Source organism: Kogia breviceps, chromosome 15 (genome assembly GCF_026419965.1).
Source record: "Kogia breviceps isolate mKogBre1 chromosome 15, mKogBre1 haplotype 1, whole genome shotgun sequence".
In the NCBI taxonomy this organism is placed as follows: domain Eukaryota; kingdom Metazoa; phylum Chordata; class Mammalia; order Artiodactyla; family Physeteridae; genus Kogia; species Kogia breviceps.
Window position 1 is genome coordinate 75,148,633 of NC_081324.1, and position 26,975 is coordinate 75,175,607.

A 26,975-nucleotide genomic window follows, 5' to 3' on the forward strand; every position below is an offset into this window, starting at 1 on the left:
AGCAGTACAGCCAGGATGCTGAATGTGGCCATCAGGGTCCCGGCAGCATGTCCATTCCATCCAGATGGTTCAAATGACATGAACGGTGGGACAATTTACAGAGGGTTAAGGAAGTCGACAAGGGATGCTAGATGCAGAGACACCAGGGTCCAGCAACACTGGGAGCCCCCGAAGGGGCAGGGAATGGGGTGCCTGGAGCCTGCTGAGGGCTACAGGCCCAGACCTGGGACCACCCAACATGAGTGACAGTTATGGAGGGTCACGGTCCCTGCTGGAGACAGGGTACCGCAGCAGGGAGGGAGCAGGGAAGAAGTGCCCCAGACCCTCCCCTACTGCCTTCTGTTTTGCTGTCAGGGCTCCATGGCTGGGCCCAGGGCGGCCAGCGTTCAAGGGATGCAGTCTGCAGGGCTCAGCCTCCCAGGCCACAGAGCAGGACACCGACCCTTCGCACTTGAATTGTGTCCTAGAGGCCACTGTCTCTACCAGGCGTTCCACCCACCGTTCACTGCCAGATTGGTGGTGGGGAGGCAGGGGGTGGAGTTGGTAGGAAGGGAAGATGGGCCAAAGAGGGCAGGGGAGGGGGCGGGGCTCCAGGAAATGGCCATTTGCCTACCGGTGCTGGGCTGGGCTTACACAGATAGCCACTGCCAGCAGGCGCCAGTGACAGAACTGGCAGCTCTTGTTCTCTGGGCCCTGTGGCCAGGATGCCACTTGGCGACAGCGTGCCCTTGTCTGTAGGTTACCTGGGCTTCTACGTGTTCTACGTGGTCACTGTGGTTCTCTGCACCTGGATCTACCAATGGCAGTGGAGGAGATCCTTGGTCTACTCCATGCCAGGTACTCCAGGTAAGGTCTGAATGAAGCCCCCGAGGGAGGACCAGTGGGCCTGGTGCCCTCCTTGCCCTTCCCTGCTGCCTTGTGTCTCTTGAGGCCTTTGCCAGTGCCCATCTCCTACTTTTTCTACTCATTCTACCAGGGTCCCACCTCTGCGCTTTTGCGTGTGCTGGTGAAGCCTCCTCATCACCTTCTTGTCCAAGTTCACTAGTTCTTCATGCTGCTGCCTGTTGCCGGGGCACATCTTCCTAAGAGCTGTCACCGCTCGCGTCCAGGAACGCGCCCCCTACTGTCAGGGTAAAATCCAGATGCTTCCATATGCGCAAATACTTGCACACACATATCCACAAACACACACATCCACAAATACATATAGAACACGCACACACACAACGTATACATACATAAATACACATTCACAAATACATATACATACACAGCCCACACGTATATACAAATACGCGCATAGCACACACTCACAGATACACACATATACAATATATACATACATGTACACAAATACATGCACAACACACATACATACTCAAATACATGTACCACACACAAGCAAATACAGGCGCACACATATCCACAAACACACGCATCTACATCCACAAATACATGTACTACACAAATGTACACACACAAATACACATATGTACAAATACATACATGGCATACATAAATACACATGCACAAATACATATACACGTTCACACATGTTCACAAGTTCATATATAAACATGCACACACATATACAAAGACAACACACATATACAGATATATACACAGCACATACATACAACACACAAATACAAAATACATACACATATACAATTTATTGAGTAAATTGTCAATAATTATTAAATTATCAAATTCATTTCAGTAAGACTGTAAGGTAGGGCCTATTGTATTATTGTCTTTTTGGGTGAGGAAACAGACTCAGGGAAGTCAAATGCTTCCCAGGCCGTAGGTACTGGAGAGAGGCTGAGCCAGGACTTAACCCTTGTTCCCCAGACCCCAAAAGCCATCCCCCTACCCACAATGCCAGAGGCCACAACTGGGAACCTACAGACCACCTCTTCCGTACAGAAGTGTTGTTGTTTTGTGGTGTGACCAGTGTGTGCTTTTAAAAAATATTAGGCCAAGATTTAAAATGAAAAGATTTTGTTTTAATTTTTAAAATATTTATTTATGTATTTTATTTATTTTGGCTGTGCTGGCTCTTAGATGCAGCCTGCGGGCTTTTTAGCTGTGGCATACACACTCTTAGTTGCGGCATGTGAACTCGTAGTTGCGGCCTGCGGGATCTAGTTCCCAGACCAGGGATCGAACCCGGGACCCCTGCATTGGGAGCGTGGAGTCTTACCTACTGGACCACCAGGGAAGTCCCTAAAGTGAAAAGACTTGATATAAATTGTGACTTCTCTTAAAACATGAGACTATCTGGCCCTCCATCCCTGCCTGGCACAATGACTATAGCTGAATGGGGCTCCCCCTTAGGACAAGGTGTGGGTCCCCAGTTTGCCCCAGTCCCCACCACTGTCTGTCGTCAGCCCCAACACGTGGAGGTGGGTTGGTTGCAGACCTGATTGGAAAACCAGAATTCTGCCACCCAGCCTGTTTCACTTGGTCCCATGACGTGCTTGGTCCCTTTCAGCGTGTGAGCCTGAGAACCTTGCACCTGATCTGCTGCTATTTGTGCTGGGCCTGAGCTTTCTTCTCCAGACTCATTTCATACCCCAAACTCCATGCCCCAGCTGTGCAGGGCTACCGCTGCGCCCCTGAACACACTATCTTCCGTCTGGCTGTCTCTGGGCCTTTGCATGTGCTGTCCCCTCTCCCTGGTGTGCCCTTCTTCTGAAAGACTTAAGGTCTCAGCCTGGAGGGAGCTCTGCAGAGACCCCCAGGTGTCCCTTCTGGGCTTGTACAGCTTCCAGACTCTTCCCAGCACAGCCTTTATCTCTCCACTCTGTTATTAATTTGCTTGTATTTCCGTCTATTGGACTGTGGGCTTCCAGAGGGCCAGACTCTTTCTCATTACCTCTCAAATCCCTGGGGCCCTGACACAGGTGCTGGTGACTCCTCCTACAGGAAGTCTACCATGATTTTTCCTCTTCTGCCCTCTTTATCAACTGAGCCTTCAGAGTTCAGCACATATTATCCTGTGCTGTCTTTTAAACCCATCATAGGCCTCCAGGCTGGAACAGAAGGGGAAAATGAGGCCTGGAGAAGGGCCCAAAGTCACACAGAGGCAGAATCAGGACTAGCACTCCTCACTTGAGAAAGGCCATTTTCCTTTTAGGAAGCCCTTCTTTACAGGGCTCAGTCCTCTAATCATTCCCAAGGACTCCCAAGAAAAGTTTCAACTGGAAAAGAAAATATGATGGGTTCCAAATTCTGAAGTTACAAAATTGAAGTCAGTAGATGTTTCAATTATGTCATCAAACACCCTTATTAAATTTAGCATTATGGCTACATCATTACATTTGAAAATGTTTTGTGAGTTAGACATCCTCAATCTGTAAGAATTCCTGAGCGTGCAGGGTGATTGCTGAGAAATCCAAAATACAGAGGGCCTGGATACTTGCACCCTGAAAACTGTCCTGTCCCAGAGGTGCTCTACTCTAGAACAGTGGTGAGAGGGTCTGGACTCCCCAGTTGGCTCATGGGAAACTCCCCTGTCTCCTACAGAGATGCTCTCAGGTTCCGAGGAGGATCGGGTGTCTTCTAATACCAACAGCTATGACTACGGTGAGTCCAGTGCCCTGTGCCTGGCTGGGATGGAGAGGTGGGGAGATGGGGCCATCCAAGTCCCACCTCGGCTAAGCTCTGGGCTGGATTTGCCTGCACCCCTACCAGGCCCTGGGCTTTTCCTTCTTCCCAAGGGTTGGGGGGACTGGTGGGAGGAGGAAGGAAAAGGGTTTCCTGGAGGCTGAGCCAGCCATGGACAGCTGCCCCTCTCACCTTGCACCACCAGGTGAGGAGTACCGGCCGCTGCTCTTCTACCAGGAGACCACGGCTCAGATCCTGTTGCAGGCCCTCAACCCCCTGGATTACAGGAAGTGGAGGACCAAGTCGGTGTACTGGAGGGCCCTCAAGGTGTTCAAGGTAAGGGGGGACTCTGAGCCAGGCTCCTGGCTTCATGACAGCACAGGACAGTTGCCCCCTCAACCTTCTCCAGAGCAATGAGGGGAGGGTCGGCCTCTGCTGAGGACTTGATGGGGAAATAGGTGAGCTGGGACTTGATGGGGAAACTGAGTCATGGAGCATAGCTGGGGCTCTGCCCCCCATGGAGGAATGAGGGCATCTTCTCAGGGACAGAGAGAGAGGAGATGGGGACCCCTCCTGACCAGGTGAGGGCAGGGAACTGGGACAGGGAGGGAGTGGGTCATAGTGAGTCCAAATGAGGCCGAGATTGCTCTCCTCTGATCGCTACTGCTTCCCTGAGCTAAATGTCTCCTGAGGTCTTGATGTGGGCAGGGGTATCCCGGCTGGTTTACATGAGGCACAACTGCAGCTGCCTTCTACCACCCAGACCGAAAAAATCAGGAGTCTCACCTCACAGCCCTCCAACGTGGATACCTCTTAGGCCTTCTCAGACCCAGGGGCTAGATAATGAACATATTTATACCCCACAGTGGCTCTGGCTACATCATGACCTTGGGCAAGTCACTTCATCTCTCTGAGCTGCAGTTTTCTCCACTGAAAAATGGGGATAATGACAGTACCTTTCTTCTGGAGTGGTTGTATTAGTAAGTTGTTGCTGCAACAGTGCTGTGTAACAAACAACCCCCCCACATCTCATTAACTTGTGATGACAATATTTATTCTTGTTCAGGAGCCTATAAGTCATCTAGGGTGACTCTGGTTGGTGGTTCAAGTCTGCCCCCCATCTCATTCTGGGGCCAGTGGGAGTGTGCCCTTTTCTTGGCAGAAGAGACCAAGGCAAACTCTCCAAGCACATTTTACGCCTCTGTTCACATCACATTCACCAACAGCCCATTGGCCAAAGCAAGTGACATGACCAAGTTCAACATCAGTGGGACAGGGAAGTATATTCTGCAGACTCTAGTCATTTGACAAAGTGTGGGAGTGTTTAATTCTGTTACAGGAAGGGACTGAAGAGTTGGGCACTGTATCCAGACTACTGCAGTGATTGTGACAGTTTAATGAACTACTATATAAAGGGCTGACTCTGGTGCTTAGCATATAGTAAGCACTCCGTAAGTGTTATCAGTGGTTTAGTTACTGGCTAAAAACAGAAGGTGTGGGGTTAGTCAGAGCTGCCCCTCCATCCTGGTTTCATATACCCTTCTGTGTGGCTTTGGCAAAGTTTCTTAACCTCTCTGAGCCTGTTTCTTTATCTGAGAGGTAGGAAAATTAGACTTCCTATTCACAGCGTTGTCAGGATTAGCAGTTGGGGTGCTGTACTGGCCCTCGGTGTGTGGCGGCGTGTTACAGCAGCAGTAGGAGGCTAATCCAGGCACTTGGGGGCCTGCACATAGTGGGCTCTATTAGCAACAGCCTTGTTTCTGAGTAACTGAGCTCAGGGTGGGGCCAGCGGAGCACAGGCCTCCCTGCCTTCCCACACTTGACAGCTGCCCGTGGAGTTTCTGCTGTTCCTCACCGTTCCCGTCGTGGACCCTGACAAGGAGGACGGGAACTGGAAACGGCCCCTCAACTGCCTGCACCTGGTCATCAGCCCCCTGTTCTTGGTCCTGACCCTGCAGTCGGGGGCCTGTGAGTATCCCCTCCCCCAGGCCAGCCCACCTCCCTCTTCCCCATATTCCCGAGTTTTCTTCTCAGCCACACCAGGGGACGCTGGGCCAGAGGGGCAGTCCTGGCACTTAATGTGTGCTTGTGCCATGAAGGACACCAGCCTCCCGCAGTCTCTTGGTCCAGGCCCGCTGGCTCCAGATGGAGGCTGGACACTGGTGGCCCTCGGACCAATTCCAGCCCTCTGGCTCTTTCCCTTGCCTTACACAATTGGCAGATTTCACGTCAGAATCCAGGGCTGGGCTTCTCAAGAAGGTCTGGGCCACATTCCTAAAAGCAAAATTGGCTGGGGCTGAGCAGAGAGGCACCCCCCCACACGCAAGGCAGGTGCCCACTGACTGATTCCTCACAGGCCCCTCCATTGCCTACTGGGTGACCTGGGTGGGTTACTTCACTCGTTTGTGTGACCTGGCCGGTCCCACTGGCACTGAGTCTTCCCCCGCCTGCCCCAGGCTTTCCTTTTCTGACCTGCTCTGGCTAAAGCAATGCCAGTCTTGTCGGGTGTCTTCTGACTCCTGCTACCTAGGTTCTTCCCGTTGTCTGACCTTAGTATCTCATGCTGCCCATTCCTCTCTCTGTCATCTGGGCTCCTTCCCCTCAACCCAGGGGCATCTCCTGGAGTGGAGGTAGGGCTCTGGTAGCAAATGCATGGCTGGCTGTGGCTTTTTTGCTAAAGAGTGTCCGCACGAAAAGACTGCCAAATTCTCTGTGTTTCTCCTCCATTTTATGGGAGGACACAGGCACTGAGGGAAGGAGCGTCCATCAGGACGCAGTGTGGCCCCAGAGCTGGGAAGGGCACCCCCTACAGGTGCCAGCTGTCTGGTTCATTACGGCCGGCCTCTCCAGCCTGCGGGCTGGCTTCACCATCCTGTGGCTTCTTAAAAGAGGGGTTCCCAAGCATTAGTCATTCAGGAACGATCTTGATTTTTCTCTCTCTCTCTAAACTGTTATATTTGATACTTAAATCACCTCTTTAAAAAAAAAATTTATTGGAAAGGAATCTGTATCACCTGCATCAGTAGGAAACTGGCGTCATTTCCAATGCATTTAAGGTATTTAAATTTGTTACAGTGAGAGAATTGAAGAAGGAATCCGTTTCCTGAGATGTGATTCTATGATATTTAGTGTCTTGTCCACCTGCCCCAACACCATCTAGTGGTAGCTGGTCCAAGCTAATGCATTTGTGACCCCACTTCTGGGCCGAGCACTGGATAGAACCCCCAGACTGTGGGAGTAGCAAAGTTATGCATGATGTACATAGCAATTTATGGTAAAAATGGGTCATTTTAATACTGACGCAGTACTCAATAATCTTGTAAATGTCCCATAAAAAAATGTCAGGGAATAGTTCAAGTAGAATTTCAGCTTTGGGTGCTGATGGTGGAGCTGAAGCTTCTTCCCTGAGTCTTAGGGAGATGTGTTGTTCTTCTTTTCTGGTTTACAAGACCAGGGTCATGAAATATACTACAAAGACTCTTCATTTTAGGAGATTATTTTCAATGATGCCGATTACCGGTATTAATACTAGAATTAGAAAGACGTATACAATAGACGCTGGCTTTCCAGTGATGTTGAAGGGCTGTTCTACAGGTAGTCCTCCGATTCATGTTAGTGCGAATGGGTCTGCTACTAGTACTCAATACAGACACTGACTAACAGGTCGGAATGTTAGGCTTTATTGCTTGGATATGTGGAGTACTGGGATAAACGCTAGGATTAAGGTTGAAAGGGAGAGGGCTGAGCCTCCTCTAATTTGTTGGGGGTTGATTGTAAGATTGCCTATGCGAATAGGAAATACCATTCTGGTTTAATGTGTGATGGTGTGTTGGGGTTTGCTGGGGTCTCCTAGTAAGTTGGGTGAAAATAAAACGAATATTAGTAATGCTAGAACCAGTAGTAAGGCACCTAAGATGTCTCTAATTGTATAGTAGGGGTGACATGGAATTTTATCTATGTTGGATGAAATTCCTGTGGGATTATTAGGTCCTGTTCCGTGAAGGAATAGGAGGTGGGCGGCTGCTAGTGCTGCGATGATAAATGGAAGGCAAAGAATCGTGAGAGAGTTGCTTTATCTACAGAAAAGCCGCCTCATTCATTCGACCAGTTTTGTCGAAGGTATGGGATTGCTGAAAGAAGGTTGGTAATGACCGCTTCTCCTCAGAATGATATTTGTCCTCATGGTAATACATAGCCTATGAATGCAGTGGCTGTAATTGTCAATAGCAGAATAATTCCAATATTTCATGTTTCTAGGAAAGAATAGGACCCATAATATAGGCCATGTCCTACGTGAATAAATAGGCAAATGAAGAATATGGAAGCTCCATTTGCATGTATATATCAAATGATTCATTCATCCATAATTTATGTCTCAGCGGATATGTTTTACTGATGAGAAAGCAGTTATTGTGTCTGATGTATAGTGTGTTGCTAGGAACAAGCCTGTCAGGTATCATGATGAAATGTTTGCTGGGGCTGGAAGATCAATAAGTGTGTTGATAATTTTTATTAATGGGTGTGATTTTAGATGTTGGTCATTCGTGTTCTTATAGTTGAATAACAACGATGATTTTTCATGTCATTGGACATGGTTAGATTCCATGTAAGAATAATGATAACATACATTTATTTTGAGTACTATTTTTGTAATTAGTTTTGTGGGGTGTTCTTCAAAGCCTTCACCTATTTATGGAGGACTTGGATTGATTGTGGGTGGTGGTGTTGGTTTTGGAATTGTGTTGAATTTTGGTGGTTCGTTTTTAGGTTTAATGCTATTTTTGATTTATCTAGGGGGAATACTGGTAGTATTTGGTTATACAGTGGCTGTGGCTACTGACCCTGAAGTTTGGGTGTCTTTTTTTTTTTTTTTTTTTTTTGTGGTACGCGGGCCTCTCACTGTTGTGGCCTCTCCCATTGCGGAGCACAGGCTCCGGACGCGCAGGCTCAGGGGCCATGGCTCACGGGCCCAGCCGCTCTGCGGCATGTGGGATCTTCCCGGACCAGGGCACGAACCCGCGTCCCCTGCATCGGCAGGCGGATTCTCAACCACTGCGCCACCAGGGAAGCCCATGGGTTTCTTTTTTTTTTAAAACTATTTTTATTTATTTTTTATAAATTTATTTATTTATGGCTGCGTTGGGTCTTCGTTGCGGTGCGTGGGCTTCTCATTGCGGTGGCTTCTCTTGTTGTGGAGCATGGGCTCTAGGTGCACGGGCTTCAGTAGTTGTGGCTCGCGGGCTCTAGAGCGCAGGCTCAGTAGTTGTGGCGCACGGACTTAGTTGCTCTGCGGCATGTGGGATCTTCCCGGACTAGGGCTCGAACCCGTGTCCCGAACCCATGTCCCCTGCATTGGCAGGCGGATTCTTAACCACTGCGCCACCAGGGAAGTCCCGAAGTTTGGGTTTCTAATAAGACTGTTTTAGGAATACTTCTCTCAGGACTGATTGTAGAATTTTCAACAGTGCTGTATGTTTTAAAAGACGAAGAGGTGGAAGTTTATTTCAGTTCAATGGGCTAGGAGATTGGGTTATTTATGATACAGGTGATTCTGGCTTTTTTTAGCGAGGAAGCCATAGGAATTGTTATATAGTTATGGTACTTGATTGGTAATTGTTACTGGTTGATTACTGCTTATTGGTGTTGTGGTTATTATGGAGTTTGCTCGTGGTAATTGAATAAAATTATGCTTAGAGTAAGGGTAATGAGGAATGATAGGAAATATAGTTTGATTAGACCTTTTTGGTCTGAAACTAGTGTAGAGAATTTTAATTGAATAAGGGAAGTGGTTTTTGGTAAAACTCTTTCTAGTCAGATTAAGTCTAGGAGAGAAGATGCTGATTTTTGGCTTGTTGATAGATTTAAGTAGGGTGGTAGGTGGTGTATGATAGTGGGAAAATACCCTAAAAGGTTGGAGAACTTGAAGGTGCTTGAGGGGTAATTAAATTTTAAGTTCTGTGTAGTAAGATGAATTTCACGTGCTAAAGTTAAAGCCTGGGACAGTCACTGTGAGGGCAGTTAATTTTAGGTAGAACAGTATGGTTATTAGGGGAACTGAATGTTGCTGGAGATAATAAATCCGGCAAAAATGCTTCCAGTTAATAAGCATTTCATAGAGTTAATCAGGAGCGGGTTATTTTCGTTGATTGAAGTTAAGGCAGAGAATCGAGGGTAGAGATAGAGAGCCCTGCCTGGGGGGGATGCCGTGTCCACCAGCCAAGCCTCCCAATCTCACTGCCAACCTCCATCCTCCCTCTCTAGGCCACCCCCAGAGCCATCTTTCTAAAGTGCCACTTTTCACATGTTGTGGTCACTCCTCCACTCTAAGACCTCCATGGCTCCCCCGTGCCTCTTGGAAAAAACCCGTGTCCTCCAACTATCATTCAAGCCTCTGAGACCCTGAGCCAACCACCTTCTCCAGGCCTTTTTCTGCTATTGATGACACGAACTTGCTCAATTCCTTCCCACCCATCTCTTCCCTCTTCCTGTAGAACCCTTGTGCCCCTCTGCTTATGACTCAGCTCACATGCTCAGCATGCCAAGAAGTCCTTCCTGACTACCTCATGCCCCAGCCACCTCCTGAAATTCCTTTAACACAGGACTGGGAAATACAGAAAGGACCTCTCACCCAGGCGTCAGGTTCCAAAGCCAGCTCTATAAGTAAAAGTCACATCTGTCAAAATTACCCCCTGAAAATCTCCCACGGTGTATTGTGCACACAATTTTATATATTCAGCCCCCTCATGTAATCCTTATGCCCACTGATGTTTGCGAGCCCATGAGCTAGACTAAAGAAAGAACAAAAGGAAAGTCTTGTTACATGTGCCTGGGCAGTTGAACCATCCATTGCCTTTGAGACTAGTGGTGAAAAGATGGTATGTGGAGAATTCTAGAGTGTTCTGCCTGCCTGCAGGGTTTCCTCCCTTCGGTGTTTTTATATGAAGCCTCTGGAACCTTCGTAACTTTATAATGGATTGGTTTGTGGAGTAGACTTCTCAAGAGAGCCAGAATCAGTGGGTAAGGTTGTATTTGACTGTACAGTTCATCTCATGGAGCGATGCCCATCCATTGGTAATGCCTGGCTGGAGGGTGCTGTCTTGAAGCTCAGTTGGACCAAAGCATCGTGGTTGATTAGTGATGTCTGCCATGGGCACGGGAAAGGATAGTGGTGGTGAGTAGTCTTAGCCATTCCCATCCTAGTTCCACAACAAAAGGCTCGAGAGTGTTTTTCATGTGTCTGTCTTTTCTTTCCAATGTGAGTAGTTTGCGGCAGGGGCTGTGTCTTTAATTTCTCTGTCTCTCTGAAGTGTCTAGGACAGGACTGGGCACATAGGAGGTATCTACCCTATATCCAAACAATCGAATTTTATCTGTGGGTTTTATCCATGGGTCTCCCCTCCACAGCATCTCAGTCATTCTTAGGGGGCTTCCAGGAGGAGGCGCCAAGTTGAAGCCACAGAGAGTACCAGCTCCCTTTCTTGTCCCTCTGCAGATGGCGTCTATGAGATAGGTGGCCTCTTTCCCGTCTGGGCCGTGGTGGTGATCTCAGGCACAGCCTTGGCTGCAGTGACCTTTTTTGCCACATCCAATAGTGAGCCCCCCAGGCTTCACTGGGTAAGAAACCTAGACTCTCCAAGCCGGGAGAGGGGACACTGAGGTCTCCTGGGCAGATGTGCTGGGACAATTTGGCCGCTAATCACTTTCCACTATGACAGGTCTTTAAAGCCACTTTTAAGGAGTTTTGTGCCTGTTCAGGGTCCACTTGTTTTTGGTAACAGCTTTATTTTATTGAACTGTAATTCATACACCATACAAGTCACCCGTTTGAGGTATACAATTTAATGGTGTTCATTATATTCACAGAGTTGTGTAACCATCACCACAATTTGAGAGCATTTTCATCACCCCAAAAAGAAACCCTGTTCCCAGTAGCAGTCACTCCCCATCCTCCCCACCATCCCCTGGCCACCACGAGTCTGCTTTCTGCCTCTAGATTTTCCTGTTCTATATATTTCGCATACATGGAATCATACAATATGTGGTCTTTTATGACTGCCCTCTTTCCCTTAGCAAAATGTTTTCAAGGTTTATCCATGTTGTAACATGTATCAGTACTTCATTCCTTTCCATGGTTGAATACTATTCGATTATACAGATATAGCATATTTTATCGATTCATCCATTAATGGACCCTGGGTTTATTTTCCACTTTTTAGATATTATGAATAATGCTGCCATGACCATTGGTTTAAATTTTTTTCTGTAGAAATAATTCTTTCATTTCTCTTGGGTGTATTCCTGGGAGTAAGTAGAACTGCTGGGTCAAATGTGAACTGTATGTTTTTATTTATTTATTTTGCGGTACGCGGGCCTCTCACTGTTGTGGCCTCTCCCGTTGCGGAGCACAGGCTCCGGCCGCACAGGCTCAGCGGCCATGGCTCATGGGCCCAGCCCACTCCACAGCATGTGGGATCTTCCCGGACCGGGGCACGAACCCACGTCCCCTGCATCGGCAGGTAGACCCTCAATCACCGCGCCACCGGGGAAGCCCTACCTTTTTAGAGACTTACCAGACTCTTTTCCACCATCCTAACTAGGAAGCACCTGGGTTCCTAATGATCACATTCCAGTGATGGAGTTGTTTGGTCTTTGGTGGTGTTTTTTTCCCATTCTCTCACCTCTGCAGGATGTTAAAAAAATTTTAGGTAGTTTGTCCAGAGACCTTTTCCTCAAAAGTTAATTTTTTTCTTTTCTTTCCTCTTTTTTTCTAATTATTGCCTTTAAAAATTCTAGTTTCTATTTTCAGAAACTCTGAATGGATGTACCAGCCCAAAGGAAGTTGAATTTTCAGCCAATTGATTATTTAGAGAAATGGTCTTAGGCAGTGTTTCTTACTAGTCTTTGAAGTACTGACACATGTTCCAAGGTGGATGCACCTTGAAAACATGATGCTGAGTGAAAGAGGCCAGTCACAAAGGACCACGTATTGTGTGAGGCCATTTCTATGACATGTCTAGAATAAGCAAATCCAGAGAGACAGAAAATAAAGGAGTGATTGCCAGGGGCTGGGAGGAAGGTTGGGTGGGCTGGGAAGTGACTGATCATGGGTATGGAGTTTCTTTTTCTGGTGATGAGGTGGCATTTGGTCCCTAGACTAGAAATCTGATGAAAACTATGATGAACTCCTTTTTGACAAAATGGTAATATTGATCTAGCATTTTACTGAGCACTTAATATATGCCAGGCTCTAACTGCTTTGCATCTACTAACTCATTTTATGCTCGTGACAACCTCACGGAGTAGGTACTGTTATTGTCCCATTTTATAGCTGAGGAACTAAGGCTGTGTCCCTGTTCCCTCCCCCAGCTCTTTGCTTTCCTGGGCTTCCTGACCAGCGCCCTGTGGATCAACGCAGCTGCCACGGAGGTGGTGAACATCTTACGGTCCCTGGGTGTGGTCTTCCGGCTGAGCAACACTGTCCTCGGGCTCACGCTGCTGGCCTGGGGGAACAGCATTGGAGGTGACTTGGGGCCGGGTGGGCTTCTAGAATGAGCACAGCCACCAAACTGCTTTTTGCTCCTCCAGACATAATTGCATGTGGGCAGGGGCATCCAGGGCATCTGCCCTCAGCAGGTGGTCAGTGTCTGTCATTTTGGAGTGACCATATCATTGGGCATCTGGGTGGGGTGGCCTAGACTGTACCTGAGCCGGGAGGCTCTGTAGAAGCCCCCAGCCTCTTCCCCACTCTCTGATGCATGGACACTCAGTGGCTCCCCAGACTTCAGGCAGGACATGGAGCTCATTGCAGCCAACCAGGTGGAATATGTGCGTGGGTGTGCGACATGGGTAGGCATTCACTCATACATACAGATATCCTTCTGTAGCTAGAGCTGCCAAGTAGGGTTGGTCAGGTTGTACACTGCCCAAGAGCATCCTGACAAGGGATCAGGGGGCCCAAAGTCTAGGTCTCCTTCCACTCACCTTTTGGGGCCCCTTTTCCTAATTTGCAGCGAGGTACCGTGTGTGCTAGCAGCAGATGGGACATGGGTGAAAGATTGGTGGTGGCATGTCACACCCTCAAAGTTGCCCCTGGTGGAAAAGAGGCAGGTAGAAGGAATTAAGGAGGGAATTGTGTCTTACGGGACGATGTGGCCTCCCATAGCACCCAGCCAGCTAGTGCCAGAGCCAGGCACACCTTCATCAGTGTTTGTTGACCGAATGACTGTGGGGAGAATGAAGGAGTGAATGAACAGGAGGGCCAGGGGAAGCCTTGCACAACTCAAGGCCTTCTCGTGTTTCCACACAGATGTCTTCTCAGATTTAACGCTGGCCCGTCAGGGCTACCCGCGGATGGCGTTCTCGGCCTGTTTTGGTGGCATCATCTTCAGTATCCTTTCTGGGGCTGCCCTTCCCTCAGTGCTGGGACCCAAGGGTGTACTCCGTGCCCCCCAACCCCCGCCCCAGACTGGCTTTCACTGGAACACCTGGGGCAGGTGATGCGGCTGCTTGAGCCTCAGCTTTTTCATCTGTAAAAATGGGGATATCGAGAGGACTGATCTCATAGGTTGTTAGAAGGATTGAATGAGGTGACAGAAGTGCTTTGCACCTGGCAAACAGCAGTGATGGCAGATATTCGTCTTGTTAGGGCAGAGGTATTATTAGTAGGTGCCCACACACTCAGCTTGTGGAAGACCCCTGCCTTTTGCTTACAGATGTCATGGTCTGTAGATGTCAGGGTTGGCAAAGTTTTTCTTAAAGGGCCAGAGAGTACATATTTTAGATTTTGTGGACAATAGGATCTCTTTTGCAACTCCTCAACTCTGCTGTTGTAATGTGAAAACAGCCATGGGCAATATATAAACAAATGGGCGTGACTGGATCCCAATATAACTTCATTAATAAAAGCAGGCCTTGGGCCAGATTGTCCTGCAGGCTTTTAATTTGCCACCCCTTGGTCTATACAGAAAAGGCAGGGTCAGGCCGCCTGGGGCTGTGAAAAAGACAGGGCTTTGAATCTGGACAGTCTTGGGTGCCGGTTTCATTGCTGCCGCATGGCCAGCTGTGTGACGTGTGTACAGCATGCCTCCTGCTGTCTGTCACTGCCCGACACTGTGACCCACTCACTGTGACCCGCTCCTGGCTTTAGGGCTGTGGCTTCTCCTGACCACAGCCCTAAAGCCAGGTTGGGGTGGGAAGGACGGAGCCCTGGCTGGAGCAGTGTCCCCTGAACAACCCCTAGAGGTGGCCCCGAAACATGCTCTGTCACCAGTCTCCCCAGTGGACTGTGGGTGGTCACTTACCTCACCTCCCATTTCTCCATCTTACCAGGTACCAAGCATTTCTGTCACCTCCTGCGATCCTTACAGACTGAGGCAAAATGTGCACTGAACACTCTCTTAGAGGTGCTAAAACTGCATAAGGTCTCCTCACATAGGGTGGCTTTTGGGGAGAGGGGGGAGCACAGCCAGAGATCAGAAAGAAAGCCAGGGGGCTGTGTGGTTGGGGTTATGGGGTGTTATGTTCTGGCAAACTTCCTGAGCTGGGCTGCAGATATCCTGGTGGGTGTGGGGCTGGGCTGCCTGCTCCAGATCTCCAGGGGCCACGTGGAGGTGGAGGTAAGTGGCCAGATGCTTCTGCAGGGGCCTCCTCGTAAAGCTCTCTTCTCCTCCTCCCCTCTCCCTCCTTCTCCCATCTCCCTCCTTATCCCCCTCCCTTTTCCCCCCTCCCCCTCCTTCCTCCCTCTCCCTCCTCATCCCCCTACCCCCTCCTCATCCCCTTCACTTTTTCTCCCCCTCCTCCCGGTCCTCCTCTTCCCCCTCCCTTCTCTGGACCGGAGACCATTCACATCACAGTAGAGGACACTTACTGGGGAGAGGACTTGTCTAAATTTGCGACATCTGATTTGTAGACTATCTTAAAAACATTTTGCATATAGGGTTAAAAAAGGTATTCCTTGCAAGGTCACAGAGTAATTAAGATGTAGCTTTGAGAGAAAAGGGCGGGAAGGCCCAGGATTGGGGTCTTGGTCTCATCACTGAAGTCTCTTGCTATGTGGCTTTGAATGAATCAGGACTCTGAGGATCTTTGAGCCTCAGTTTCCTCACCTGTGAGATGGGGTTGGTGCCCCCCCCCCCACCACCACCACCACCACAAGCTTCCTGGATAAGCAGACATGAGGTAAGGGCCAGGCTGAACACCTTATCCCACCACTGCCTGGAGGGGACAGGCTGGGGTGAGAGAGAATGTTGGCAACAGCCCAGAAAGGGGGGAATCTCCATAGATTTGGAGAAGTTCTGAAATGCACTGAGCAGCAGAGTTTCTGTGGGTTCAAGGGCACCCAGGAATTTCCTGGGAGCGCGTGAGACCTCCTGACCCAGGCATTCCAGGGGCTGGGGGCTGGAAACCTGCATTTTAAACATGCTCCCTGGGCACCGATGAAGGTTAGGACACTTGAGAAACAGGTTTCCAACAAGGTTGAAAACTCAAAACACTACTTCAGGGCAGGTAACCAAATCGTGTGGGTTACTCAGGTGGGCCTCCTGTGGCCAGATAATCCAGCTTTTCTAGAGAAGAAATCGAGATTCCTAAGTGAACTTTTCTCTTTGGAAATGGTGCACGGGGCCAGCAGCACCCCGTGCAAGGCAGATTCAACCCAGATTCGGGCCCCAGCTTTGCATTCAGATTGGATTCAGAGGCCAAACCAGAGAAGGATGGAGACGGGGAGGGCATGCATGTGGCCCAGGGCATGGTTTTAAGGCTAATCGCATGGAAGCACTTGGAATATGCAGCTGAATGATGGCGTCGTTAATGGGAACAAAGTCGCCCACCTCTGTCTCCAAGAGGCAGCTAGTTCTTGTACAGACTCTTGCAATTAACTGGCAGCAGGGCCCCTTTCAGAGGCCACGCCCGTAAGCAAATAGCTACTTACCGCTTGAAAAGTTTGCTTTTCTAAGGGGTAAACTCCCTCTGTCTGCAAATTTTGTTTATACTCTTCAGGGGTTTAATAAGTTCCTTTCATTCTCGATTTTCAGGCGGCTCCTGATAATGAGGCTTTAGGGGTTGGCCCCCTGAGGGCCCTACTTCTTTTCTCTGGCTCCCCGTGGAATGTGTTTTGGGGGGTGTGTGTGTGTCTGTCTGTCTGCATTCCACGGCCTTTGTGCTCCTGCTTTTAACTGCATAAGACATAGGGCATCATGAGAGGTCATCATAGACGGATGTCCATGGCGTATTGTTGGCTGAAAAACAGGTTGTTCTTAAACACGTACCTATTGTATGGTCCCATTTGTGGTTTCAGAATGGATGGACAGGCCTGTATGTGCACACGTGTACCCACACATCTGTGTGTACATGACAGGGTAGGGTATGAGCTTGGACTTCGGACTCGGGCTCTGTCACGTACTACAGCTGACCCTTGAAAGACGTGGGAATTAGAGGTGCTGAGTCCTTGACACAGTCGCAAATCTGAGTACTGCTATCTATCTCTGCCTCAAAAGCAAAGGAATTGATAAATGACTGACCCGGGGACAGGATGCCGAAAGAGTTTGCATAGAATCACAACTCAAACCCTAGCTCTTTCGATTCCACCTACTGTGATCTCTAATTCAACACAAACGTCCCCCCACCCACGTTTAATTTAAAGATCGTGAAATGAAAATACAGGTACTATAATTGCCAAAAAGAGTCCGCATATAAGCGGACCCAGGCAGTTCAAACCAGTGCCGTTCAAGGGTCGGCTGTACTCGGTTTCCTCACTGTGGATTGGTGACCATCATAACGGTCTCCTTACGTGATGGGGAGATAAAAGGCTAAGGTGGGTGTAATATACGTAGCGTACATGTGAGATAGATGCTAACTAAATCTGAAAGGGAGAGAAGTAGGAAGAGGCCAATTTCATTTCCTTTTATTCTTCTGTGTTGCTGGAGAATTTTTCAATTACTGCATGTAACATGTATATGTATACATATATATGCATATTTTATATATACGTACATATCTACATCTACGTATATATATAAAACCTACATGAATTAGTTTCCTAGGGCTGCCAGGTGGCTTAAAAACATTGAACTTCAAGGTGCGGGGTGCCATCCCGCTGGGCAGGCCAAAAGTCCCTCCCGAGGGGCCCTCAAACCTCAAGCTTGACTGTCTGCTACTGTGACCCAGCCTCTCTCCCCGTGTTCCCCGCAGCTGGAGCCGGATGGACTGTTGGTGTGGGTCTTGGCTGGCACCCTAGGCCTCAGCCTCGTCTTTTCCCTGGTCTCGGTCCCACTGCAATGCTTCCAGCTGAACAGAGTTTACGGCTGCTGCCTGCTCCTCTTGTACTTGACTTTCCTCCTGGTGGCCCTGCTCACTGAATTTGGAGTGATTCACTTGAAAACTGTGTGAGTGAAGCTGCGTCGGGGTCCGCCTGGTGGTCGGGAGATGCCGCTGCAGGCGGTGAGATGGAGGACGAAGTGCCTTCGTTAGAACCCGCTCAGGCGAGCGCGGCCGAGGCCGAGACCATCCGTGAACGGGGTGTGGGCTCGTGGGGCTGTGCTCTCCGCCGAAGCTTCCCAGTCGCCGCTGTGTGCAGTAAGGACAGCTAAACCTTGTTTCTGGGGCTGCGGAGGCTGGGCTTCCCTGCGGACAGAGTTCCAGGCAGCAGGTAGGAGACTTCCTTGCGTTATCTCCAGAGCCTCTTGAAAGTTGGGGTCTGGGGCGAAGGGGATGCCCGGGTGCCTTCCAGGCTGGAAGACCCCAAAGAGTTCAGGGCTGGAGCCAGTTGTGGAGGCCCAGGCCCCTCCCCCAAAGTCACGCCCTGTTGCCTTCCTGCTGCTTCTCTCAGGGCTGCCAGAGCCGGGTTTAGGGAGTCAGGGTGACTCGGACCTGGCAGATAGAACCGCTTGTGTGCTGTGGGTCTCAGGCCGACGCGGGCTGAGTTCTAGAGCTGCGCCGTCCAACAGAAATAAAATGTGAGACGCGTACCTAATTTTGAATCTTCTAGTCGCCACGTTAATAAAGCCAAAAGAAAAAGGTGAAATTAATGATAATATATCACTGCAAAATGGCAGCCAGTGGCACTGGCCCATTAGTGGCTGCCATATTGGACGGCACAGCTCTAGACGACCTGCCTCTAGAACGGTCTGCTGGCTTCAGAAGTTTCCCAGCTGCAAAACAGGAGTCAGTTTGACTGCGTGCTGTGCCTACCTCAGGGGGAGCCCTGGGCTGGGGTTCCTTTCCCTGCGAGCTCCTGGGAGGGTGATGAGCGCTCCCGGGCACCTTCCTGCTGTCAGCCAGTGACCCGCCTTTTCAATAAGCAGCTCTTTCGTTTGCTCAATGCCTTATGCCGGCAGTAAAGGGACTCAGCTGTCTTTTTTTCCAATGAAAAAAAATTATTAAATATTTCAAATATACAGAAAATAACATACACCCAGCTGTTACTAGTTCTTCTTAACCTGGGTCAGGTTGACAAGTGGTCGGTTCCAGGGAAGGCTCTTGGGCCTGACGGATCTGGACTTGGTGGCATGTCTAGGGGTGGGGCTGAGGTAGGGTCAGGAACGGGCATGGATGGGTCCTCTCCCTGTTCCCCACGATTTCAGAAGCCACCGAATGCTGCCTGGTGGAAGTCACGAGGCAGCAGCCACGTGTACAAAGCAGAGGCTCTTTTATTAATACGCCAGAAATCCGGAGACACGGTGGGTTTTCTAGGTAACAAATCGCATTGTACAAAAACCTTACAGCGTCGCTCCCTCTGTCTGTACAAAATGATTGTCACGTGGTGTGGAGTAAGGCTGGGTTGGGGGAGGGAAGCAAGGAGGAGGGGCCAGATGGTGTCCCCCCCAAAGCAGGGTAGGGGCCCAGGGCCATCACAGACACTGACAGGTGGTGTGACCCAGACCCAGTCCGTGCATCTCACCTCGGTGGTGGTCAGCTGACGTGGGAGGTGAGAGGGCATCCGAGCTGGATGTCCTGGGTCCCCAGAGCTCACAGCCCTGGGTGACACCCGCTCCCTGCTCGATGGCCTGTGTGCAAGTTGGAGGGTCAACTTGAGGAGGCCCCCAGCGACCCCGAAGGGGCAGCTGTCCTTAGCCTCAGTAACGAGGGCGCCCGCCAGTGGCTGGAGTCTGGTGCATCGGCACTGTTGCCACTTGGCCTTCATCCCGTCCCCGGCTAAAGCCAGGGCCTCTCACAGGATGGGGTTGGGAGGCCTGGACTAGATCCCACTCTTCCTGGTACCAGCCTTCACCCTGTGGGCTGGGGGGCTGCGCTCAGTTTCCCTGGCGCCCCGCCCCGGGTTTCAGCCTCCTGGGGGCAGATGCTGAGGTCCGAGGACTCACGCCCCCTTCTGAAAGCCGCCCCTTGACTGCTGCTTCCAGAATGCCCGTTTCAATCCACAAAAGCTAAAAGGCACCCAAATGTGCGAAGTTCCTTCTCCGGAGAGGGGGTTCTGGCCTGGGGCTTGGTGTCAGGCTGCCTGCGATGGCCCCGTGGCCCCTCCAGAGATAAAGAGGACAACGTCCGTCTCCCGATCCCCTTGGGGAATCTCAGTGGTTCTCAGTGATTCGTTGTTTCCCTGAAGGGCTCTGCTTTAAAAACAGAAACGTCCAGCACTTCTCCCCTAGTGAGGGGCAGCGCTGTGTGGTGCTGGCCATGGGACCAGCCCGTCCAAGGCCGCAGTTGAGAAGACTTGGCCGTGGAGACGGGGCACCGCACCCCGGGATCAGGCCCTGCCCGGCTGGGAAGAGGGGGGGGTTGCCCCCCGCCTCCCTAAGTCACAGAGGCAGCGGAGGCAGCTGGAAAGCGGGGGTTGGGGCAGGATGCCCAGTGGGGGCCGCGTCCCCTGCCCGCCCCGCCCCTTTCACCCTTGCTTCTGCCGCCTCTGCTGCGTGCGCTGAGATAGGCTCACAGCCCGGGAGAGCTGAGCCGACAGCCTGCTGTGGGTTCACGCCCCGACTGCATCCTGATCTCCGAGAACTCTCGCAAGGTCCGTGGGGAACTCAGGAAACTGACGGGCCACCTGAACCTACTCCCGGGAGTGGAAACCTTGGGGCGAGCCACGCCCCCAGCCCCACCTCAGTCAAGTCCACGGAGGGCGACTGCTCAAGGTGAGGGGGGAGCTGGCCGAGGAGGCCACAGGTTCAGCCACAGGGCAGCCGTGGACAGCCCGAGGTGAGCCTCTGCGCTCTTCGTTCCCGCTTCCAGCGAATGCACACACGTGAAGGGTCTGCTGTTGTCTTTAGCAGAATCCTGAATTAACCAAAATGTCTTTCTGCTTAAACAGGACGATCCCGAGGAAAAGGGATTTAAGGAGAAAGCCCATGTCAGGACCTGGGCTGGGGTGGTAGCCATCGGCCTGGCCTCTTGCCCGTCTTCCTCCTCCTACTGGGCTGTGATTCCAAAGGCCATTTGAGAAGGATTTTCAGCAGCAAGGATTGAAACCAAAAGCAGGGTAGGTGAGAAGGCTCACGGAGCCGGGATACGGCCTCTCTCGCCTCCTGGCGCTGGCTGAGATCTGACCATACGGAATAACCACAGCCCTGGGTCACTCGTTCCAGTAGGTGCTGGTCCCCCAAGGGAACGCCCAATTTCATTATCATATCGAGAGACATACCAACCCAAGGATGTGGGTTCTTTCCTTCCTAAGTGGTTTTGTCCCTAAAGCAGAACACAGAAACCCCAGGATGTGGGCCGCAGGGCAGGTTAGTGGGGAAGCTAGCTGTCAGCCTGGGTGGGATTCTGAAAGCAGCATCAGGAAGACGGTGTGGATCTGCCCTAGGGACGCAGGCCCACGTTGAAGGCAAGCCCTGCAGAGCTCGGCAGAATCCATTCAAGTGCTCTTGTGAAGGGGCCTCCTGGAGCTTTCTTTCCATGTTAAGAAGAGCTCCTAGTGGCCTGATCTCCCCAAAATGAAATTGACTTCTGGGGTTAACAGGGCAAGGTGGGTACAAACCAAACCTCATCTTGTCTGCCTGTCTTTTCTTCTTCCTATATATAAATATGTGCATATTTATGAATGTGTGTATATATATATATAAAACATATATATACACACACATTATTCTGATACATTGTAGCAAAATAATACTATCGTGTTATTGCATAGAAGAGATGGCTTGTGCAGGCTGGGCTTAGGTGATGGTCTGGGAGCGCTGGCGGCTGCCTGGAGGCTGCTGGCTGGTGGGGACCACGCAGCCGCTGAGCTGTCGTTGCTGCTCTTCCTGCTTCCGGGCGTGTTCCTCATACCACTCCTAAAGCAGAGAGCAGACGGGGTGCTGAGCGGGCCCCAGCCCTGGCCCCCAGCCTAATGGGGTCACCCAGGCTGGGCAGTGCTGTGGCCCTCCCAGATCTGCTGCGAATTCTGAATAGAACCCTAAATAGAAAAATGACAAAACAGTCTTTCCCTTTTTAACTAGAGGTTTGCAAACCTCCTCGTCAAGTGTGCCTGGCACTGTCACCTCTTTCAGTGAGGCCCAGGCAGTGATAATCACCCTGTACTTGTGAACATGATCTGTGTGGTTCACAAAGGGATGTGTGCCCCCACCCCCACCCCCACCCCCCGTGTTATCCCTTTTGAGCTGGGTGTCTTCCATTTTACACCCAGGAAACCCGAAGCTCAGAAGTTGTATAAAGTTGTACGAAGCTTGAGTGCATCTCCCAGCTCCCCGGTTGCCTTGCTGCCCTTCAGAATGGCTGTGAGAGCATTTTGAAAAAAACCAAAGAGCTCACCCGCCTAAGACTATTCTTATATCATCCGACATTTTCAGGGACAGACGTATTCAGGTAATTGAGAAATTTTAAATATAAACCCTATGTTTTTAAAGAGTCTGAACCACAGAACTTTAGAGCTTAAAAAATTAGAGAGACGGCCTAGTTCTGTGCCCCCTCATTCCGCAGCGGGGGAGACTGAGGCCAGGAGTGGACGGCCAGGCAGCATATCTAGTGCCGTCCCCTCCTCTGCTTTGTGAGGCAGGGACTGTCCCCCTTTCATAGATGGGGATGGGCTGCGTGACCTGCCCAAGGTCACGGAGCCTGGAATCAAACCTGGGTTTTATGACACCAGAGCTCAGGTTGGTTCCTCATCCCTGTGACTCCGAGTGCAGTGATCCGCCAGGTCTTCGCCCAGAGACCCCTGTGTTTTTACAGCTAAGGTGCGAGTCGCTTCAGGGGACTGCAGCCTCCCAGCCTTTTGGGCTTGGACCCTGGCCATCACTGTCCCAGGGAAACAAGCGTTTCCAGCCTGAAAACAGCATAGTCACGGTGGCTGGCGAGGCAGCTGGGAGCCTGGGCGGATGGGTGGCCCGAAGTCCATGGCTCTGTCTGGGCTGCAGAGCGCCAGCCCACGGGGTGCTTTGCAAGCTCTTTCACTTAGCAGCCAACGTGGGAAGACTGGGAGAGTTTGCAAAAAAAAAAATATCTGACTTTTCCCTTCTCTTCAATTAGAAAACAAAAACGATTTCAAAAACCCCCGAGAGAGCCAGGCGCAGCAGGCCCTTGTTCCTATCGGGCAATGTCTGGCTGGATGTGGGAAGGACCATCCTCTTTGAAGAGGCCGGTCCAGGCCAGCTCGCCAGGGCCCCCCATGCTCCCTGCTCTGCCTGGTACGTCTCCCGCTGTACGCGTTTCCTTTGTGCTTCTGGCTCAGAGGAGGAGGATGAGATGAGGTCAGTGATGTATGTGGAAGAGTGGACAGGGTGGCTGCCTAGGTTGGGGAAGGGTTCAAGGCTGAGCCCTGAAGCCGCCCCCCGACCCGAGCAGTGGTCCACTGGTAGTGGTCCCAACAGATAATCCCATAGCGCCCCACACAACTCAAGATTGGGACCAGAGAGCGGCCTCTGCTCAGCAGTGGGGAGGACCACCCCCGGGCAGGAGGATCTGGGCAGTGTGGTCAGGGGCGCTCCTACCTGAATCTCCTCTTGGTACATCTTTAGGCTCAGATCGCTTTTGGTCCTCGATCTCCGTCCCAGAAACACCAAGGTATTTTGCTAGAGAAGAAAAGAGAGGCTGCAGGGACCGGCCCGAGCCAAGGTCCTGGCGCCCGGCCTCACCCCCTCTTCTGGCTTCTGCGACGGTGCCCCCCAGAAGTGTCACCAAAACTTGAGGGGACGGACAGTGGGGGAGTGTGTGCATTAAACCACAGCCCGCTCCCTCCGTGGGATGAGGCCCTGTCGCTCCCCACCTCGTATCTCTCCATCTGGGAGAGGATCTTGAGCAGCTGGGCGATGTCAGAGGCAGCGCCCCATGCCTCCTGGTAGAGCTTCAGGACAGCAATCAGCTCATCTTTGGAGATTTCCTTCTCGAGGGTGATACCGCCGTCAACTGCAGGACGGGAGGGCGGCAGGGGGAAGGAGCCTGGGACTCAGAGCCCCCAGTCTGGCTTGGTTTAGCCATCCTCCCTGCTCCCTATGGGGGCCTTAAGGTTCCCTCTCCCAGCAAAACTCTGGATCAGCACGACCCCCCCCCCACCACCACCACCACTGGAACTCATGTCCCTCCCCATCCCTCCCTCCCTTTGCTGGGGCTGTCGGGAGTGCTGGTCAGGCCACTGGCTTACAGGGGACAGAGGGTTTCAGGAGGGAGTCTCCAAGCAAAAGCAAAATGATCAGGTGGTCTGAGAGGACAGAAATTTGGAAACAAGTAGTAACAGAGAAGTGGCAGTTCTGATGGAGAACCTGGTAAGAATGAAGGATCGTTAGGCAGAAAGCTATGCGCTCTGGGAAAAGGGAGGCAAGGGGTCGCAAGCTGCAGAAGGAAGTAGTATTAGGCTCTGTGGTCAACGGTATTTACACCGTTTAAATCAAGAGCCAGAGGATGAACATGGGGTTTAGAAATGCAGAGACGATAACTAAAAGGGGGAACAGCCAAGGATGGACAGTCGCGGAGATGAGAAAGGCGGGACTGAGGGCTGCCGCGGTCACAGTCGGCCTGTGATTTTCCTTGATCTCTGAGCTGTACTGTTCTGACTTTTAAAATGAGATCACGCGCATTTTCCTGTCATTAAATATTTGAAAATTCAATGCAAATAAGAGATCAAGAAAGCTAAGCCAGGACTTGGGTGGTGGCACAGTGGTTAAGAATCCGCCTGCCAACGCAGAGGACAGGGATTCAAGCCCTGGTCTGGGAAGATCCCACACGCCGCGGAGCAACTAAGCCCGTGCGCCACAGCTACTGAGCCTGCGCCCTAGAGCCCTCAAGCCACAACTACTGAAGCCTGTGTGCCTAGAGCCCGTGCTCTGCAACAAGAGGAGCCACGGCAATGAGAAACCCACGCACCGCAACGGAGAGTAGTAGCCCCTGCTCGCCGCAACTACAGAAAGCCCATGTGCAGCAAAAAAGACCCAACGCAGCCAAAACTAAAAAACTTGGGTGGGGGGAGGGAAGCTAAGCCAGATCAGTAAGCTGAATTGCCCAAAGACTGGACAGACAGACAGATGAGCAGCAAGCGGCAGAAGCCGCTGCTCCAGCCATTTGCACAGACCTTCCGAGTCCCGGTTCTTGCGGCTGTAGTTCATTCGGAAGACGAAGGCTTCGAGGATGAAGGCGACGATGATCGTCATCACCACCTGGCCGGGCACAGAGAGGAGGAGCAGGAAGAGAGAGGAGTGAGGGGTGTGTGAGCTGCTGCGGGGCCCCAGAGCCAACAGAGCCCGCTCAGATGTGTCCCTGGCCCCCTCCTCCCTGAGCTGCCACGGATGAGCAGGGCAGCTGGAGGCTTGGAGGACGGAGGAGGGTGGAGGGCATTCTGCGTCCCTGGACCTACCATGGTCACGATGTAGAAGGTCATGAAGTAGAGGCGGCTCCAGTGGGAGGTCTGCGAAGTGATGCCTTCCTGGAGACGGAGGGAAGCAGGGCATGAGCGAGCTCCTGGGCTGGGGCCGGGTGGCTGTCTACGCAGGTTTCTCCATCGCCCCTGCTCTCTACAGACCCTTCCTGATTGGCTGTGGAAGACGAAGGAGGGGGACCTTGCTCCCTTGGGTCTAAAAATCCCTCTGGGCTCCTAAGGCCTGGACACTCCCCCCAGGACTGATAACGGCCAACCTTTGGAAGAGTTTAAGGAATGGAAAAAACCAACCAACCAACCACACTTGCCACACTGTTTCTTGATTGCAAAGTCTCCCTCACAGTGGTGGGAGCAGGACAGAGACCCGGAGGCTCACTGGCCTCTCCTGGCTGCTGGGGGATGTGTGGAAAGCAGGGGCAAGGGCCACGTCCGGCAAGTGCGGACGGGGAGGCTCTTGGGATTCAGGCCATAGCGTGGTGTCCCCGCAGAACCCTGCCCCTGCGGGGGACGGGGAGAGCCATGCATCCCAGGCTGCGTGAGGGGAGACAGGAGCTGGCCTCAGAGAATGGTGGAAAGATGCCCCCAGGAGCTGACGGAGGTCCTTACCATGATGATGTACCAGTTGTTGACAACTGTGAGCTCAAACAAGGTCACTGCCAAGGGGAAGGAGAAACAGAAAGCATCTTCATCAGACCTGCTTTTGCAAAGTGAGTGTCAAGCGGCCTCTCTCCACCGATCCTGGGTACCATGCACTTGTCTGCCGGGCTGGCCTGTGAGCTCCCGAGACGGCAGCCAAGGCGCTTCCTGAGTGCCCACCCCACAGGGAGTGCTGCCATCTTGGCCAGTCCCCAAACGGGTGCATCTTTGGCCTCAGCAGCTCGTGATGGACCAGGGATGGGGATACTGGGGAAGGAGTCCCCGGACCTTCCTTGGTGTAGATCTGGGATGTCGTGAGGGGATCCCTTCCTCTTGAGAAGCTGTGTCTGGCCTCCCGGCCTCCATGGAAGCCAGGAGCAGAGCTGTGTGGGCCTGGCCTGGGTAGTGCGGGGCACTCTGGCTGGCTGGTGTGGCCAGGTCCCACCCTGCAACTGTGCAGCTGTGACAAGGGGGCTGGTTCCCCAGCGTCGGGCTGTACCCACCTCCCAGCCAAGCATGAAGCCCTGCTGCTCCCCCGATGCTGAAAAAGTAACAGGGAACAAGCCCTGGGGTCTGGCCTGGACTGCACCTCCAAGCCTGGGCAAACCACAGGCTCCACTGGGGCCAGAGAGGACTCGGGAAAGTATGGCAAACGGCTCGCGATGGGGAGGCCTCGGGCAGCTCTGCTCTGCCCCATCTGGGACCTGCGGTGACCAAGGCAGTACCCAGGGCATGGCCCGCCTAGGCTTTCCGCACTCACCAAAGCTGTTCAGGATGTTGTCAAAATTGTTGAGATAGTAGTAGCCTTCCTCCACCACGGTCCTGTTGTCCACGGTGTGATTGAGCCAGCGGTAGGCGTCTGCCACTGTGCTTGTACTGGCCCGGGAGACGGGGGCGGGGAGGGGGCGGGGACAGAGGGTTGAGCGGGAAGGTCACAAGATAACTGGTCACCTCAACCAAGTACAGAAAGTTT

At 51.7% G+C, this 26,975-nt stretch overlaps 2 protein-coding genes across 7 annotated transcripts in view; one reads left to right on the forward strand and one right to left on the reverse strand.

Annotated features, from left to right (window-relative positions):
* SLC8B1 (solute carrier family 8 member B1) overlaps positions 1 to 19,315 on the forward strand; it is a 30,926-nt gene extending 11,611 nt beyond the window's left edge. The window contains exons 9-17 of one of the 3 annotated variants that reach the window (XM_067015996.1): positions 739 to 846; positions 3,529 to 3,588; positions 3,815 to 3,945; positions 5,436 to 5,577; positions 11,102 to 11,223; positions 12,976 to 13,129; positions 13,916 to 13,996; positions 15,160 to 15,224; positions 17,797 to 19,315. In XM_067015996.1, coding sequence (XP_066872097.1) covers positions 739 to 846; positions 3,529 to 3,588; positions 3,815 to 3,945; positions 5,436 to 5,577; positions 11,102 to 11,223; positions 12,976 to 13,129; positions 13,916 to 13,996; positions 15,160 to 15,224; positions 17,797 to 17,994 — 1,061 coding nt within the window. In that variant the 3' untranslated portion in view covers positions 17,995 to 19,315. The remainder of the gene's footprint in view (positions 1 to 738; positions 847 to 3,528; positions 3,589 to 3,814; positions 3,946 to 5,435; positions 5,578 to 11,101; positions 11,224 to 12,975; positions 13,130 to 13,915; positions 13,997 to 15,159; positions 15,225 to 17,796) is intronic. The other 2 variants (XM_067015997.1, XM_067015998.1) reach the window with 2 other exon arrangements.
* The window catches only part of TPCN1 (two pore segment channel 1), a 65,165-nt gene continuing 57,425 nt past the window's right edge, over positions 19,236 to 26,975 (reverse strand). For 3 of the 4 annotated variants that reach the window (XM_059040525.2, XM_059040526.2, XM_067015994.1), the window contains exons 22-28: positions 26,763 to 26,878; positions 25,973 to 26,019; positions 25,346 to 25,414; positions 25,064 to 25,148; positions 23,765 to 23,904; positions 23,490 to 23,570; positions 19,236 to 21,836 (exon numbers count right to left, since the gene is read on the reverse strand). In XM_059040525.2, the coding sequence (XP_058896508.1) occupies positions 21,717 to 21,836; positions 23,490 to 23,570; positions 23,765 to 23,904; positions 25,064 to 25,148; positions 25,346 to 25,414; positions 25,973 to 26,019; positions 26,763 to 26,878 (658 nt within the window). In that variant the 3' untranslated portion in view covers positions 19,236 to 21,716. The other variant, XM_067015995.1, reaches the window with a different exon arrangement.